This window comes from Bos taurus, chromosome X (genome assembly GCF_002263795.3).
Source record: "Bos taurus isolate L1 Dominette 01449 registration number 42190680 breed Hereford chromosome X, ARS-UCD2.0, whole genome shotgun sequence".
NCBI classification, from domain to species: domain Eukaryota; kingdom Metazoa; phylum Chordata; class Mammalia; order Artiodactyla; family Bovidae; genus Bos; species Bos taurus.
In genome coordinates, this window is record NC_037357.1 from 90994638 (window position 1) to 91008868 (window position 14231).

The 14231-nt window shown below is 38.5% G+C and overlaps 1 protein-coding gene across 29 annotated transcripts in view; it reads right to left on the bottom strand.

Annotated features, from left to right (window-relative positions):
* HUWE1 (HECT, UBA and WWE domain containing E3 ubiquitin protein ligase 1) overlaps window positions 1-14231 on the bottom strand; it is a 157358-nt gene that overhangs the window by 28740 nt on the left and 114387 nt on the right. For 28 of the 29 annotated variants that reach the window (NM_001110004.1, XM_059883355.1, XM_005228212.4 and 25 more), the window contains 7 exons: window positions 12380-12575; window positions 11026-11193; window positions 9377-9522; window positions 8894-8960; window positions 6703-6917; window positions 3450-3661; window positions 2814-2996 (listed from right to left, as the gene is read on the bottom strand). In NM_001110004.1, coding sequence (NP_001103474.1) covers window positions 2814-2996; window positions 3450-3661; window positions 6703-6917; window positions 8894-8960; window positions 9377-9522; window positions 11026-11193; window positions 12380-12575 — 1187 coding nt within the window. The remainder of the gene's footprint in view (window positions 1-2813; window positions 2997-3449; window positions 3662-6702; window positions 6918-8893; window positions 8961-9376; window positions 9523-11025; window positions 11194-12379; window positions 12576-14231) is intronic. The other variant, XM_059883357.1, reaches the window with a different exon arrangement.

Genomic DNA, 14231 nt, shown 5'->3' on the forward strand with positions numbered 1-14231 from the left:
TACAGAGATGAACTGAGCACAGAAATCCACACTAAAAGGAATGGAGGTTCATCAGAGTAACAACTGATTCCAGGAATGGAGCATGGAAAGTTCAAGGTGAGCCTGAGACAACTTGTTGTGCCAAATGGCCTTCAAAATCAAGTAGGCTTTAAAAAATTAATGGAGTCATTACCACAGGCCAAATCTGAGCATCAAACAAAAATAAAGATGGTAATGGATTATACACTATAAGAATGCTACCTAATAAACAGGAACAAGAAAATCAGGAAACTGTTACTTTGCAACCAACAATGTTAAGTGATCTAGGCAAAGATCACTAATGAATGCTGCTGCTGCTAAGTCACGTCCATCGTGTCCGACTCTGTGCAACCCTATAGAGAGCAGCCCACCAGGCTCCCCTATCCCTGGGATTCTCCAGGCAAGAACACTGGAGTGGGTTGCCATTTCCTTCTCCAATGCATGAAAGTGAAAACTGAAAGTGAAGTTGCTCAGTCGTGTCTGACCCTCAGCGACCCCATGGACTGCAGCCTACCAGGCTCTTCCATCCATGGGATTTTCCAGGCAAGAGTACTGGAGTGGGGTGCCATTGCCTTCTCCGAATGAATGCTAAAACTACTGAATTAAAAAAATCTTCAGTGCACAGGATATTCACATGAACTCAAAGCCATCACCTCACAGATGACCTGTTAATTTAAAGTATGTTAGTTGCTCAGTTGTGTCCAACTCTTTTGAGACCCCATGGACTATATATACCCCACGAGGCTTCTCAGTCCATGGAATTCTCCAGACAAGAACTGGAATGGATAGCCATTCCCTTTTCTAGGGGATCTTTCTGACCCAGGGATTGAAACCAGGTCTCCTGCATTGCAGGCAGATTCTTTACCATCTGAGCCACCAAGGAAGCCTTGTTATTACAAAGGGGAACTCTAACCATTAACTATGTGATCAAACTTAGCATCACCCAATAATGGGACAAATTGGCATTGTGTGTCTCCTGATGTGAAGCACTGAGAAACGCAAACACCACCTATGTAGTATTCTTGCCAAAAGAGTTTACCCTGAATCTAACCATGAAGAAACAATTAGGCAAATCTAGATTATGGGATGTTCTATAAGACATTTGACATTCTGGACTCTTAAAAACAGTCAAATGTCACAAAAAATAAGAGATACATGACAATCAAATGCAATGAGTGATGCTTACTGGATCCTTGATCAACACACTCTCCCCCAGGCTATAAAGAGAAAAACATTCTTGAAATAATTGGGTATATATTAGTATGAAGTATATAGTATCATTATATTAATGGTAAATTTCTTAGAGGTAATGATGGTATTTTAGCTATGTAAGGGAATCTTTGCTCTTAGGAGACACACGCTCAAGTATTCAGGTTAACTGTCATGTTTATAAAAAACTTTAAATGATTTAGCTCATGGAGAGGAGGGGAGGGAAGAATAAAGCAGACAGTTCAGAATGCTAACCACTGGTTAATCTAGGTGAGGCATACAGTGCTCATTACACTACTTTGAGTTCATAGTTTTAAATATTTTAAAAAGTTGATGAGGTTTTATCAAAAGGACAGAGAAGCCAGCTTGAAGAGGTCCCACAAGCTCAAAGATGTAATTAAAAAGAGCATGAAGGATGAACATGCAAAGGATAACTGTAGTGATATAGTAATATATAGTAATATATATATAGTAGTAAATAATTCAATCAGATTTTAAAAATCAAGGAAAATTCATGAGTCCATACGACTACTTAGAAAATAGAAAGCCAGAGCTTATATTTGAGGTGGAGTTTAACCCATTTTTGGTTATTCCATTTTGACTCACTCTCAAGATTGGTGACTGAAGGGAAAAAGTAAGTTTTTAACCTTCTCTTTTTAGTAGGAACTGTATTATAGGGTAACCAACTTTCCCTCTTGAACTGGAGCTATAGTCACAGAAAGATAGCAGCTAATAACAGAAGGAATGATGGAAAATTAGAAAGGTGTCACTGATAACCCTCTAAGAAAAAGATGCAGGCAAGTATTATCAACTGGTGTTTAGACCATTCACTAGGAACATGGTTAATAGGGAACTAGACATTTGTACAGTGCCAAAGTAACAACACAGTTTCTTTTCTACTAAGAAGGAGAAAAATATAATATGATTATCACTCTACCCTAGTGGTCAATCTTACCAGGACTAAATGGCAGTTCAAAGAGATGCATCTCCCCCTGATACAATATGAGATGTACACCATCTATGATATAACTTAGCCAATAGTGTTTAAATTGCTTCACTAAGTCTCTACCTCCAAATTTATAGCAAACAGGAATAAAGCGAACAAGTTAAACAATAATGCATATAACCAAGTGAACCAAACCTAGGAAAAATATTCTGCCGGTCTGGTCACTTCAACAAATTAATTCATGAACAACAACAATAAAATGAAAATTAAAAAAAAAATTAAGGAACCATGTTAGTATAACAGAGACTCAGGACATAACCAGATGTAATACAAGGTCCATAATTAATAATTAAGAGGGGGAGCAGCTTGGAAAAAACATTACTGATCCAGTCCAACTCTTGAGTTTGCAGCAGATGAGAGAATGAAGGCCCCCCCACCCCGCCCCAGGAAAGTGCCTTGCTTAAAATTAAAAGCAACGATACCGAGAACTCGGGTTTCCACCTACACCCAAACTTTCCCTATCATACTGGCTAACTACTTATCTGACAAGGATACATGAAACACTAGGCAAATGGAGAAGTATGCAGCATGATTAAAGAGAGAGCAAAAGTCTGGGGCTGGAGCTCAGGAATAATTTTACCTGGACAGGTCCAGGCTGTGAGGCACTCTGGCCAGGTCATTAACCAGTCCCTTCTTCAGGAAGAGTCGAATGATGTTGTTCATGCCGTTGTGTTGGGTCTTGGCTGTTGCACTGCTGTAGAAACTGGAGGTGGAGGGGCAGGACTCCATGATAGTACTGATGATACACATCACTGCCTGAAGTCTGGGAGAGAAGTTTGACATCTCTTTCATGTGAACACAGCCCATTCTTGGGCCAAGTCTTCACTAACTTGCTTCAGATAACCCTCTTCCCTTTGTGCTTCTGTCTGGAAGTAACATCTAATCAGGTAAGAACTCACTCCCTGGGTGGAGGCATTCTTCATTTTCTTCAAACATAATTTAAAAAAGTAAAGTTGAATAACCTCCTCCACTTTTTGCTTGAAGACCCTAGTAATATAAGGAAACATCCCTTTTTTCCCTCTAAGTCATTTACCTACTTTCTCCAAGTATCATTAGTCCTTTGGATATTTTGAAGCACTAGAACTATCTGAGAACCAGAGAATGTACAGTGCCAGTATGACCAGAACTCTTGTTCAAATGCAAGGAATTCCATGGGCCAAGAATGGAGTTAGGGGGTGCTATTGCTTATCAGCACTAAGTCAGGCATGGATTTTACCTGGCATGTTTCTCTGTACTCTCAGCCATAGCCAGTGCCCTTCCCAGGGCTGCTTTTACTTCATTCACAAGGGCCACCTGGGCATCTGTGCCACTCCCTGAGGCAGCCAGGCTTGCGAGGAACAGGCGGGCCAGCGCCGGTGTGTCTTTGTCTTCTGCATTCTGGGTATGCGGGAGGAGGTGGTCCAAGACAAAAGCTAGCACACTGCAGTCCTGAAAAGTCATTAATCATGGCATTTATTCATAAGCATAATTATGCCATACTGTTTGCACATCAACAAGATGCATGCACACAGAACTGATCCTCACTCAGTTAATGATTATCAGGCCCACTTTATACATGGAAAAAACAAGCCTTAAAGGTGCAAGCTAAGTGAGTAACAAGTATAGGTTTTATGCTTCCAAATTCCGTTCATTTCTCAGAAGTTTACATATCTTCATCAATCTGAGGCCCAAAGAAACATGGCTTGCACAAATAACTTAAGTCAGTGGTGATGATTCAAGCCTTGATTCCTAATTCAATGCTACAATTACTCCACAGTTTCTAATAAATTGTAGTAGTACTGAAACCTATAATGTGCCCAGGACCCTGAGCTAAAAATTGGCAGGGGATGAGAAACACACAGCACAGTCACAGATATGGATATGCAGAAATATTTAATGCAGGGTTACCTAAAATAGCAAAAAAAGGCCCAATAATAGGGGAGAAAATTTAAGTCAGACTCCTCAACCTCTAAAAATGATTTCTGACTTGATAATTCTGTATCTTAGAAACTTAGCTCTGTTGTCATTCAAGTAGATTTTGGATCAAAACATACTGGCAATTTTGGAACTAGATACAAATGATGGTTACACAACACTGAATGTACTAAATCCCAAAACTGTATACTTTAAAATGCTTAGTTTTATGTGTATTTTACCTCAATTTAAAAAATGCATTGAAGAATTCTAGGCACTGTGAAATTAGATAGGGTGACCCTGGTTAAGACAGAACTACTAGAGATAAAAAAAATCCCCAGTAGTGAATAAAACACAAAGTTAAAACAATATTGTGAATAAAAGTATAACATTATCAGTAAAAACTGGAATAAAAGCCTTGTAATTTGCATGACAATTCCTGAGTGGAATCATGTATTCATGACTGAGTGGAAGGAATATGGATTTGAAACCACAGATCTGGGCTCTAATCCTAGTCCTGCTACTCTGCAGTGTGGTCTTGAGCAAGCTTTTGACCCCTCTGAGTCTTCTCTTTTTTCTCTTAAGGACAGCAATACTAACAACCTTGCAGTGCTGAGGGGAGGATTATCAATAGTATCTGTAAAGCACCTATGAGTATCCAGCACCCAGAAGTAGGTCACTTGACACATATTAAATTGCACAAATTAGCAATTAAATGTCTTACTCCACAAGTATGCTATTATTATAACTACAACTGGCATAAGCTTTGAAATAGATGTCTAATGTATATTTAATACACACACTCCATAAAGGACTTATATCCAGAATATATAAAGAAATTAGAAGAAGTAAGAATAAGACTTGGACACTTCACAAAAGAGAATATAGCCAAGAAAGACAGGAAATTTTAACCACAATACAATACCAGTATGAACCTATTAGAATAGTTAAAATGAAAAACAGGAATACCAAATACTGGCAAGGAGGTGAAATAATCCAAACACCTATAGGCTGTGCTGGTAATTATATAGACTGACATGACTGCTCTGGAAAACTTGACACTAGTTGCTAAAGCTTAACAGACCACCAGCAATTCCACTCCTATGCATATACCATCCAACAGAAAATACATGAATTTATGTATGAATTTATATATGTAACACACACACAAAAATCAATGAACTTACATTCACCAAGACATGTATAAGAGTGATTATAGCAATACTACTTTTTAATACTTCTAAAGGGAAAACTAGCCAAATGTCTATAAGCACTAAAATGGATAAGAAGACTGTGTTACATTCATATAATGAAATTCTATACAGCAATGAAAATAAACTACAACTACACATAAAGATGAATCTTGCAAACATGTTAAGCAACAGAAGCCAGATATAGGAGGACATACTATAAGATTCCACTTATATAAAGTACAAAGTCAATTTATGAATGTAAAATAATGTTGAGTTTATGGAAGTTCAAAGGAGAAGGGGAGATGTGCAAAGATGTGCATGGGGTAGCTTTTGTGGGGGTTCTAATGTTTTATTTGAGTGGTAGTCATCCAAGAAAAATTAATTGGTGAATCACTTAGGAGTTGTGTATTTTTTTTATGTATTTTAAAGCTTGGATTAAAATAAAAATAGCTTAAAAATGGCAGCTACTTTCAGATTCTTTGTCTGCAACATGATTGCCTTTGTTCTACTCACACCCTTTACTGCTTACTAACCATAAAATAACTATGTGACTGCCAAAATAAGGTCTCCTTTGTGAAAAACCCTCCTTGGGCACCCCTCTTACATATATGGGAACATGATATGGTTTCTTAAAGTGCCCTTTCACTTGAAAAATACAACCTGAAGATAATTCTGTATCAGGACATATAAAATATGACTTCATTCTTTCCCATGCTCTACTGATGAACATTTAGGCTTTTATATTCTATTTATTACCAATACTGTTACCACATCAGGTGTCTTTGCTCAGGTGTGAATACATCTGGAAGATAAACACCAATATTGTGTATTTCATTTATTCTCCTGTCTCCTAGATACCTTTACGTAGGTGACCCACAGATACCTCTCATATTCCACATTTTCTCTTTGAACCATTTCCTCTTCTAATGAAAGATAAAAAAACATAAAACAAGAAACATCTCTTGAGTTCTTGATTTCACCTTTACCCTCCAAATCCAATCTCATCCATTTCTACTGTTAAAATCTCTCTTCAACTCATTCATTTCCCCCTCTAATTTCATCAAGATCCTATATTACCCTAGATGACTATATTAGCAGTCCTGACTGGTCTGACTACAACCTTGCCTTTTGCAGTCTCTACTAACGCAGACCAAGTGATTTTCTACAAAACAAGTAATAAACTGTAATCAGCTCATTCCTTGGCAAGTGAGCCTGATGGCTCCAAATCATGGAAAAAAAAGGTGAGCTCATTAACGTGTCTTAAGAGGCCTCTGCCTCTCAGCATTGGGCTAGCATGCATGGGTTCCTAGCAAAGTATCCAAGACATAGCAGGTATCCAAATGATGCAAGTATCAAATATTAAGCAAAAATTAGAAATATTACCTCTTTGATCAGCTCAGACTGGCCCACAGTGTAGCTGTAGTTGGCAATCAGGGTAGCAATACCAACATAGGATCTCACCAACTCTGCCAGAAGCCGAAGAATAGTGGAGGTGGGCATTAAAGGTTTGCTGCCCTTGCCTTTCTGCTTGCCTTCCTCAGAGGCCCGGTCCCCTTCTTTATCTTTCTTCCCATCCCGAGACTCCTCCGGAGTTGACACTGTTGAAAAAGAGCCAAACACTGGTTCAATTCCACACAGGAATATTGGCAAAATCAAGTCTTCGGGGGAAAGGATATCACTTCAGGCTACTAGTGCAAATTGAACACCCTCCTCCTACTGCAGTAGAAGGACAGATAACTAAGATGGTCAGGTTTCAGATGTAATCTGTGGATACAGTATGTTCACACATCTTCTGCCATTTCCCTCCTCTTATAATGTTCCAGAAATACAACAGTGCATGTTACCCTCACTAGACAAAATTCTTTAAGTGCAGGGAACGAATCTGATTACACCAAAATGAATAGTGTAGCTATTAGTATATAGTCCAACACAGCTTCCCTGGTGGATCAGTGGTAAAGAATCCACCTGCCGATGCAGGAAGCATGGGTTTGATCCCCCGGTCAGGAAGATCCCCTGGAGAAGGAAATGGCAACCCACTCTAGTATTCTTGCCTGGAGAATCCCATGGGAAGAGAAGCCTGGTGGGAGATAATCCATGGGGTTGCAAAGAGTCAGACATGACTGAGCGACTAAACAAAAACACAGTCTGTCATACAGTGGGCAATGATGTTTCCCTTGAATGATAGTACCATCATCCATACTATATACTACATATGAGCATTAAGTCCCAACAAAATGAACTAACCAATATTTTATTATTAGCCTTTTAAACTTATCTCCATGGACTAGTCTGGTATTAAGGACATCTTAACTTAGATTTCAAAGCTCTTTCCCGTCAAGAAGCAGCAGCTCTTGAACTGTCTCATCCACAGGACATTTCTAATTCTTGGCAAGTAGCCAATGGGCTCTGTTGAAGCTGCTAGAAAGCAAGAATCCACCATGCAAATGTTATAGCTAGAAGAGTGTCACTGGCACCAAGGTTCTATAATTAGTCTTAGTGGAAGCTACCAAAAGAAATATATGCAGAGGTTTCAAGAAGAGAACTAAAGGATGTTACCATAGCAACCACTACGGGGTTAAGTTACAATTCCATTGGCTTTATTTATTCATTGTATTTCCTTTTGAATTGCAGTGTAGCACAAAATTGTATCAGTTACAGGTGTATAATACAGTGATTCACAATTTTTAATGGCTATACTTCATTTATAGTTATTATAAAATATTGGTTATATTCGCTAATATATCCTCATAGTTTAGTTTATACCCAATAGTTTGAATTTCTTAATCCCCTACCCCTATACTGCCCCTGCCTAATTCTCCCCACTGGTAATCACTAGCCTGCTCTCTGTATGTTAGTATGCTTCTTTTGTTATATTCACTGGTTTTATTTTTTAGATTCCATGTAAAAGTGATGTCATACAATATTTGTATTTATCTTATTTAACTTAGCATAAGGCCCTCCAATTCCATCCATGTTGCTGCAAATAGCAAAATTTCATTCTTTTTTATGGTCAGTTCCATTAATTTTAGCATATAATGAGGGGTGGGTACAGGGTCAGGATGCCATACTATAAAATGGAATAGAGCTCAACAAGAAAACAGGCATGGGTGAAACGTTGATACAGAAAACTGGCCTGAGCCCTTTGGCCCAGGATCTTTGATTTACCTGGCTCTGGTCATTAATGGATGCTCCTTAATAACACTGTTGTGCCTATAGCACCAGCTCTCACTGGGGCATTCAAATGGCAGTCTTCTAAAGACCCTATAGAAAGCATTGTAATTTCTGGAGCTGGTAGCAATAGTAAGAAATGAGGCCTACAGTCCTGAGTTGCTGGCTCTAAGGAGATCTGCATGTATTCCTGCATTCCTAAAGAGTATAAAAACTTAATCTGGTCTCAGATAACTGGGATGGACCTTTTGTTTACAGAATGCTGAGCTCACCCCCGAGAAAGTTCACTTAGGCAAGTAAACATGACAATTATGCCTGTATTCCTCTACTGCCTGTCCAGGACACCCAGTTTCTTCAAGTTGTCCTCTCAAGGAATAAGAGCAAAAGAGAAAAGTGAACCCATTACCTTCTCCTTGGGATACCCCAGATGCGGAAGTCTCAGTGGAGGAACCATCTGCAGCAAAGACCTGACTCTATGGAAGAAGAAAACTCCTGAGCCATTATTAATTTCAAAGACAACTGTCCCCAAGTGGCAGGACTCCTTTTCAGGGTACTGGTTGTAAATGTTATTGACTCTCTTTGTCTATCTTTTAACCACATTTCCCATCTATATACTATAACCTGTGGGAAGGTATCATTATATACAGCCACTAGAAGACTGGCAGAAAAGAGAACAGAGGAAGATGAGAATGAAAAATGAATTAAAGAAACATTTCTAATCCAAGGAGAAAAAAGAAAATCCCAGGGACAACCCAATCTTCATTTTTAGAAAATGGATAATTTATAGATACATCAAAATTAACACCTTTGAAATATTCTTGGCATAAACCCTTTATCCTGTAATAGGTACCAAAAAGAGAAGGAAAATTGAAGGTTGGAACTGACTTACATTAATGGAAAATCCTGTCTGTGCATCAAAGTCACTGCTCTGACGGGTAAGTGACCGGTACTGCTGGTATACGTCATCACCCATGTCTTGCAGGAGCTGGCCAACCTCTTGAGTCATACCCCCTGGTTTAGGATCAGATTTGTCTGCTAGAAAGACAAAAACAAAACAAAACTTTTTACATTGTGCAATGTTAATGCCCATCTGGAAGCTTGGTCATTTTCCTCCAAGTTGCTACAACTGTATACATAGTAATATTCCTAGGCTTTGATCGAGAAATATAGAGAGAGCATGATTGAAAGCCTCATTCTATCAATAGTTTTGTGATTATAGGCAATGTAGTCTCCTCACTGTCCTTAGCTGTCACTGCTAAGCTTAAATGAACATACCTGACACTTTGCCTTAGTACAGTGGGAAGTCAATAAATGGATACTATAAATAGGTAGATTATTATTTTTTAGGGGGGAGGAGAGTTCAGGAGGTGGGTAAAGGTTTTCCAATTGTGGGAAAAGCAAGAAGCTTTATAAAGATCAGAGTACTGTATAAATGAAAAGCACTGAAGTAAAGACTCAGATTTTCTTGACTTGCTAAATGCACTACTCATTAACTTTTGGCAATTCTGTGGGACCTATCAAATAAGTATGTCATGAATAAAATCCAGAAGTATCTGACTGGAATAGAACCTTGGGTTCCAAGGAATTCATTTTTCACTTTCCCAGTACTTAAAAGCAGCACCTTAACTCAGGACAAAAGATAGGGATGGTGGTCTCAAAGGTCAGGAAGCCTAGCCACACCTTGTAATATTGGGCAACAAAGATGTTTTATGAGAATGAAAACATTAGAGATGACTTGGTATTTTATTTTCAACATGCTCATAAGATGCTATTATCTCCTTTTTAATCTTTGTTCACTCTTGCCTGTATGGGATGTAGTCTTATATAAAAGATTTGGGCAATCTCCTTATTCTTATCATTCATTTTTGTTCTTGTTCAAACATCAGTCGTGCCCAACTCTGCAACCCCATGGACTGCAACACGTCAGGCTTCCCTGTCCTTCACCATCTTCCAGTTTGCTTAAATTCATGTCCCATTAAGTTGATGATGCCATCCAACTATCTCATCCTCTGTCGCCCCCTTTTCCTCCTGTCCTCAATCTTTCCCAGAATCAGGGTCTTTTTCAATGAGTCAGCTCTTCACATCAGATTTTGCTGAAGTATTGGAGCTTCAGCTTCAGCATCAGTCCTGCCAATGAATATTCAGGGTTGATTTCCTTTAGGATTGACTGATTTTATCTTCTTGCTGTCCAAGTGGCTTTTAAGAGTCTTCTACAACACCCAGTTCAAAAGCATCAATTCTTTGGTGCTCAGCCTTCTTTATGGTCCAACTCTCACATCCACATATGACTACTGGAAATGCCATAGTTTTGACTATATGGACCTTTGTCGGCATTTTATCATTCCTTGGTCATATCCTTTTGTCAGACTATTATCATTCATACTGTGTAACTATTAAGTTCTTTAGAGAAGGGGGCTATGTGTCTTATTCATCTTGATTCCTAGAGCATGGGGAAATAGTTGAGTGCTCACTAAGCCATGGGTTGGTTAAAGTGACCTAACCAAAGTGCCAGCCTCCTCAGATGGGCTAGTTACATACCTTCCTCTGGAGCATGGTATGCAGCCAGGGCATTTAGCATGTCATAGATCACTTCCTTGATAGTATCAGGAATGACAGGCAGAGGTGAGGGCTTCAAAGGGGTTGTTTTCACCAGCTGTACAGCATTCGGGCCTTTAATTCTGAGATTCTCAAACTCATCATCTGAAGCTAAGTCAGAGTGAGACAGAGAAAAATCAGTCAATAATAAACAGATACCTACATCTGGTAACTGATAAAGACTAAGAAGTGGAGGGCCACTTCCAAACAATGTTCAAGGAGTCTACTTAGAAAAGCTGGCTTTTACCTTCCCTAAATCCCTTAGGATTTAATACAGCAGTATCAAATAGTAAAAAAAGAATACAGGATTTTGATTTGGGGACATTTGGTTTTAAAATCAAGTTCTGTGACAGGATCTTGGCCAAATTATTTCAATAAACTTCAATTTTCTCGTTCTTGAAAATTTGGGGATTAAAAGAGACCACGCATGAGAAATGCCAAGCACAGGCAGAGCCAGGCTGGGGCTCCCAAAATAATTAGTCCCTTTCCCAACTTTTAATTTAAAAAAGAAACCAAAAATCCCCAAACCCCACAGAAAAGCTGAAAGGTTAGTACAAAAACATCCATATACTTTTCATCTAGAATCATTTTCCACTCCTAAATATGTCTACCCAAATCTAAGGATCAAGGATATTTTCCTATACAGCCAGAATACAATAATACTCAAGACATTTAACACAGATACAATTATATTATCTTTTACACAGTAAATACTCTAATTTCTCCAAATCTCCTTTATCTAGAGTCAGCATCCCATTAAGATTGCTGGTTTCTCTCATCTCCTTTTATCTACAAGATCCTTCCATTTTTTCCCCCTTTCATGACATTAATATTTTGGAAAAGAGTCCAGGCCAGTTGTTTTATGGAATGTCTCAAGTTTGTACCCATCTAATTTTTTCCTCATAATTATAGTTCAAATATTTTTGGCAAGAATATACTAACGATACAGCATACTTTCTACTGCATAAGTCACATGTCCACTTATCCCTCAATTATCACTCTACCTATAAACCAATCACTCCATTTGTAATCCCTGTTGTCATATCAAGCTAAATTCTTGGAAGGCAAGGACTAGACTGAATGAGTTCTTGGCATCTCTGGCAGGAATTACTACAGGGCGAAGACCAGAGAAGCTACTGAACTACCTCTGAATTGACCCATTTGATCAACAAGCCAAACATCCCACTGCCTGTCTAAGGAAGTTTTCCAAGCTACAGGCTTCCTCACAGAAAAATTTTTGAGTTATACTAAGCCACAGATCTCAATGTCTCAAAGGCCAGGAGAATAGTAAACTTACCAGTTCCTGAGCCGCGAGGGGCTGGAAGGGCAATGCGGATACAGCAGTTGGCCACTTCTGTGAAAATGTCTGGGTTGCGGCATGCGGCTGGTCCAAGGACACGAAGGATGTAGTTGATCTCCCGAGAGCCAAGGCTGCCAGATACAACACCAGAAGTAGTGCTACCAGCTCCACTTGTAGCTGCTGAGCGAACAACCTAGTAAAGAGGAGGACATTCCTGATTAAAGACCGCTTTCTAAAACAAAACTGCATTCCAGAAGAGTTACCAAGGATTAAAATACCAACCAAGCTCTCCCTCAAGACAGTGGATGAAAGCCTTTTGATCTTTGGGAGGAAGACACACTTGGGTCTTTTGAATTTTAGTCCTTCACAATTCAAAAAAATGTGGCTTATAAAAAAGTTACAACATTCAGCATACCCCCAAAACTATCAACTATTAGACTAGACGATATGCAATCCTTATAGAAACTGGGAAACATATCTAGATCACTGATCATTCCTCCAAATTAAAGCTCCCAAATTTACGTGCCAGTTCTGAGCCTTCCCACATGCCGTCCCAATTTTAAATCAGAATAGTTCAAACTCTAAAAATAGGTAATACTGACACCCACTTTGTATAAGAACAAAACTAAAGTTTCAAAGTCAATCATCAGTCTTGGATAATGACAGCCAGGAGTATAGGTTTCTTCAACTAAAACTTGTTAGTAAGGGACTAGGATACCTTTCACCAAGTTCATGTTTTAAAGATCATTCCCTGTAGGATTACTTCACCCAAGAGCCTATTTTCCAAACACTGTTTTTTCAGGTTGTAAAAGTACAGTTGACCCTTGAGTAACAGGTCTGAACTGGATAGGTCCACTTATATGCAGATTTTTTTCCCAATAGTAAACACTATAGCCATACCCTTCAGTTTAGCATAATAACCTCCATTATCTTGCCTGTCAGGCTCCAAATCGTAAAATAACTCTCATTCTTTAAATACAGAAAAATGCAATTCCACTATGTGCCATTGTTTATTTATTCTGTCCTTTGTAGGACACTGGATGTCTAGTCTTGATATTACAAGCAGTTCTACAGTGAACATTCTTATATATGTACCTTGGCATACTTGACTTTAGTTTTCAGATAAATTCTTGGCCACAGAATTTCTAGGTCAAAGAGTATCTTAAACTGACAATACCAAATTACCCTCCAATGTGGTTCTATCAATTTCCACTCCTACAAAAAGTAGGTGTATGCCTAGTTCTCCACTCCTGTACCTGCAGTGGATATTATCAAGCATTTACATTTTGTCACTTGATACATTAAAACTGCCACTGATATCCCTTCGTTCCCTATACCCTCAAATAAAATTTCCTTTAAGTTTAGAAACTTTTCTGTCATCCAACAAGAACCTATATATTTTTTCCTAGCATTTAAAAAGTTGTTTAAGCTTTAAACATTTTAAAAGTGTTTTTAAGTCAGAATACTGTCTGTGTATATAGTTGTTTCTTCTCTGTTGGGCTGTCTCCTAACATTGGATCAATGTACACGCTGTCTTTAACAGCCCTCCTTCTTTTGGCTTTGCTCCTATCAGGTGAAATCAAATAAGCTGGCTGAGGAAGAATTATCTGAAGAATGTGAGATATATACTCATATACACAAAGAAGTATGAAGTGGCATCAAAATAATTTACACCTTTTGATCCAATTTCTAAGCATTTATAAGAAAAACAATCATAAATGTGACAAGGCTATGCACAAAAATGTGAATAGCAACACTACATATAAATGTGGGAAACAATGTTCCAAGAGAGGAAATTGGTAGTGAAGTTCAGTAACATTCACCTGGTGACTGCTGACAAAGAATTAGC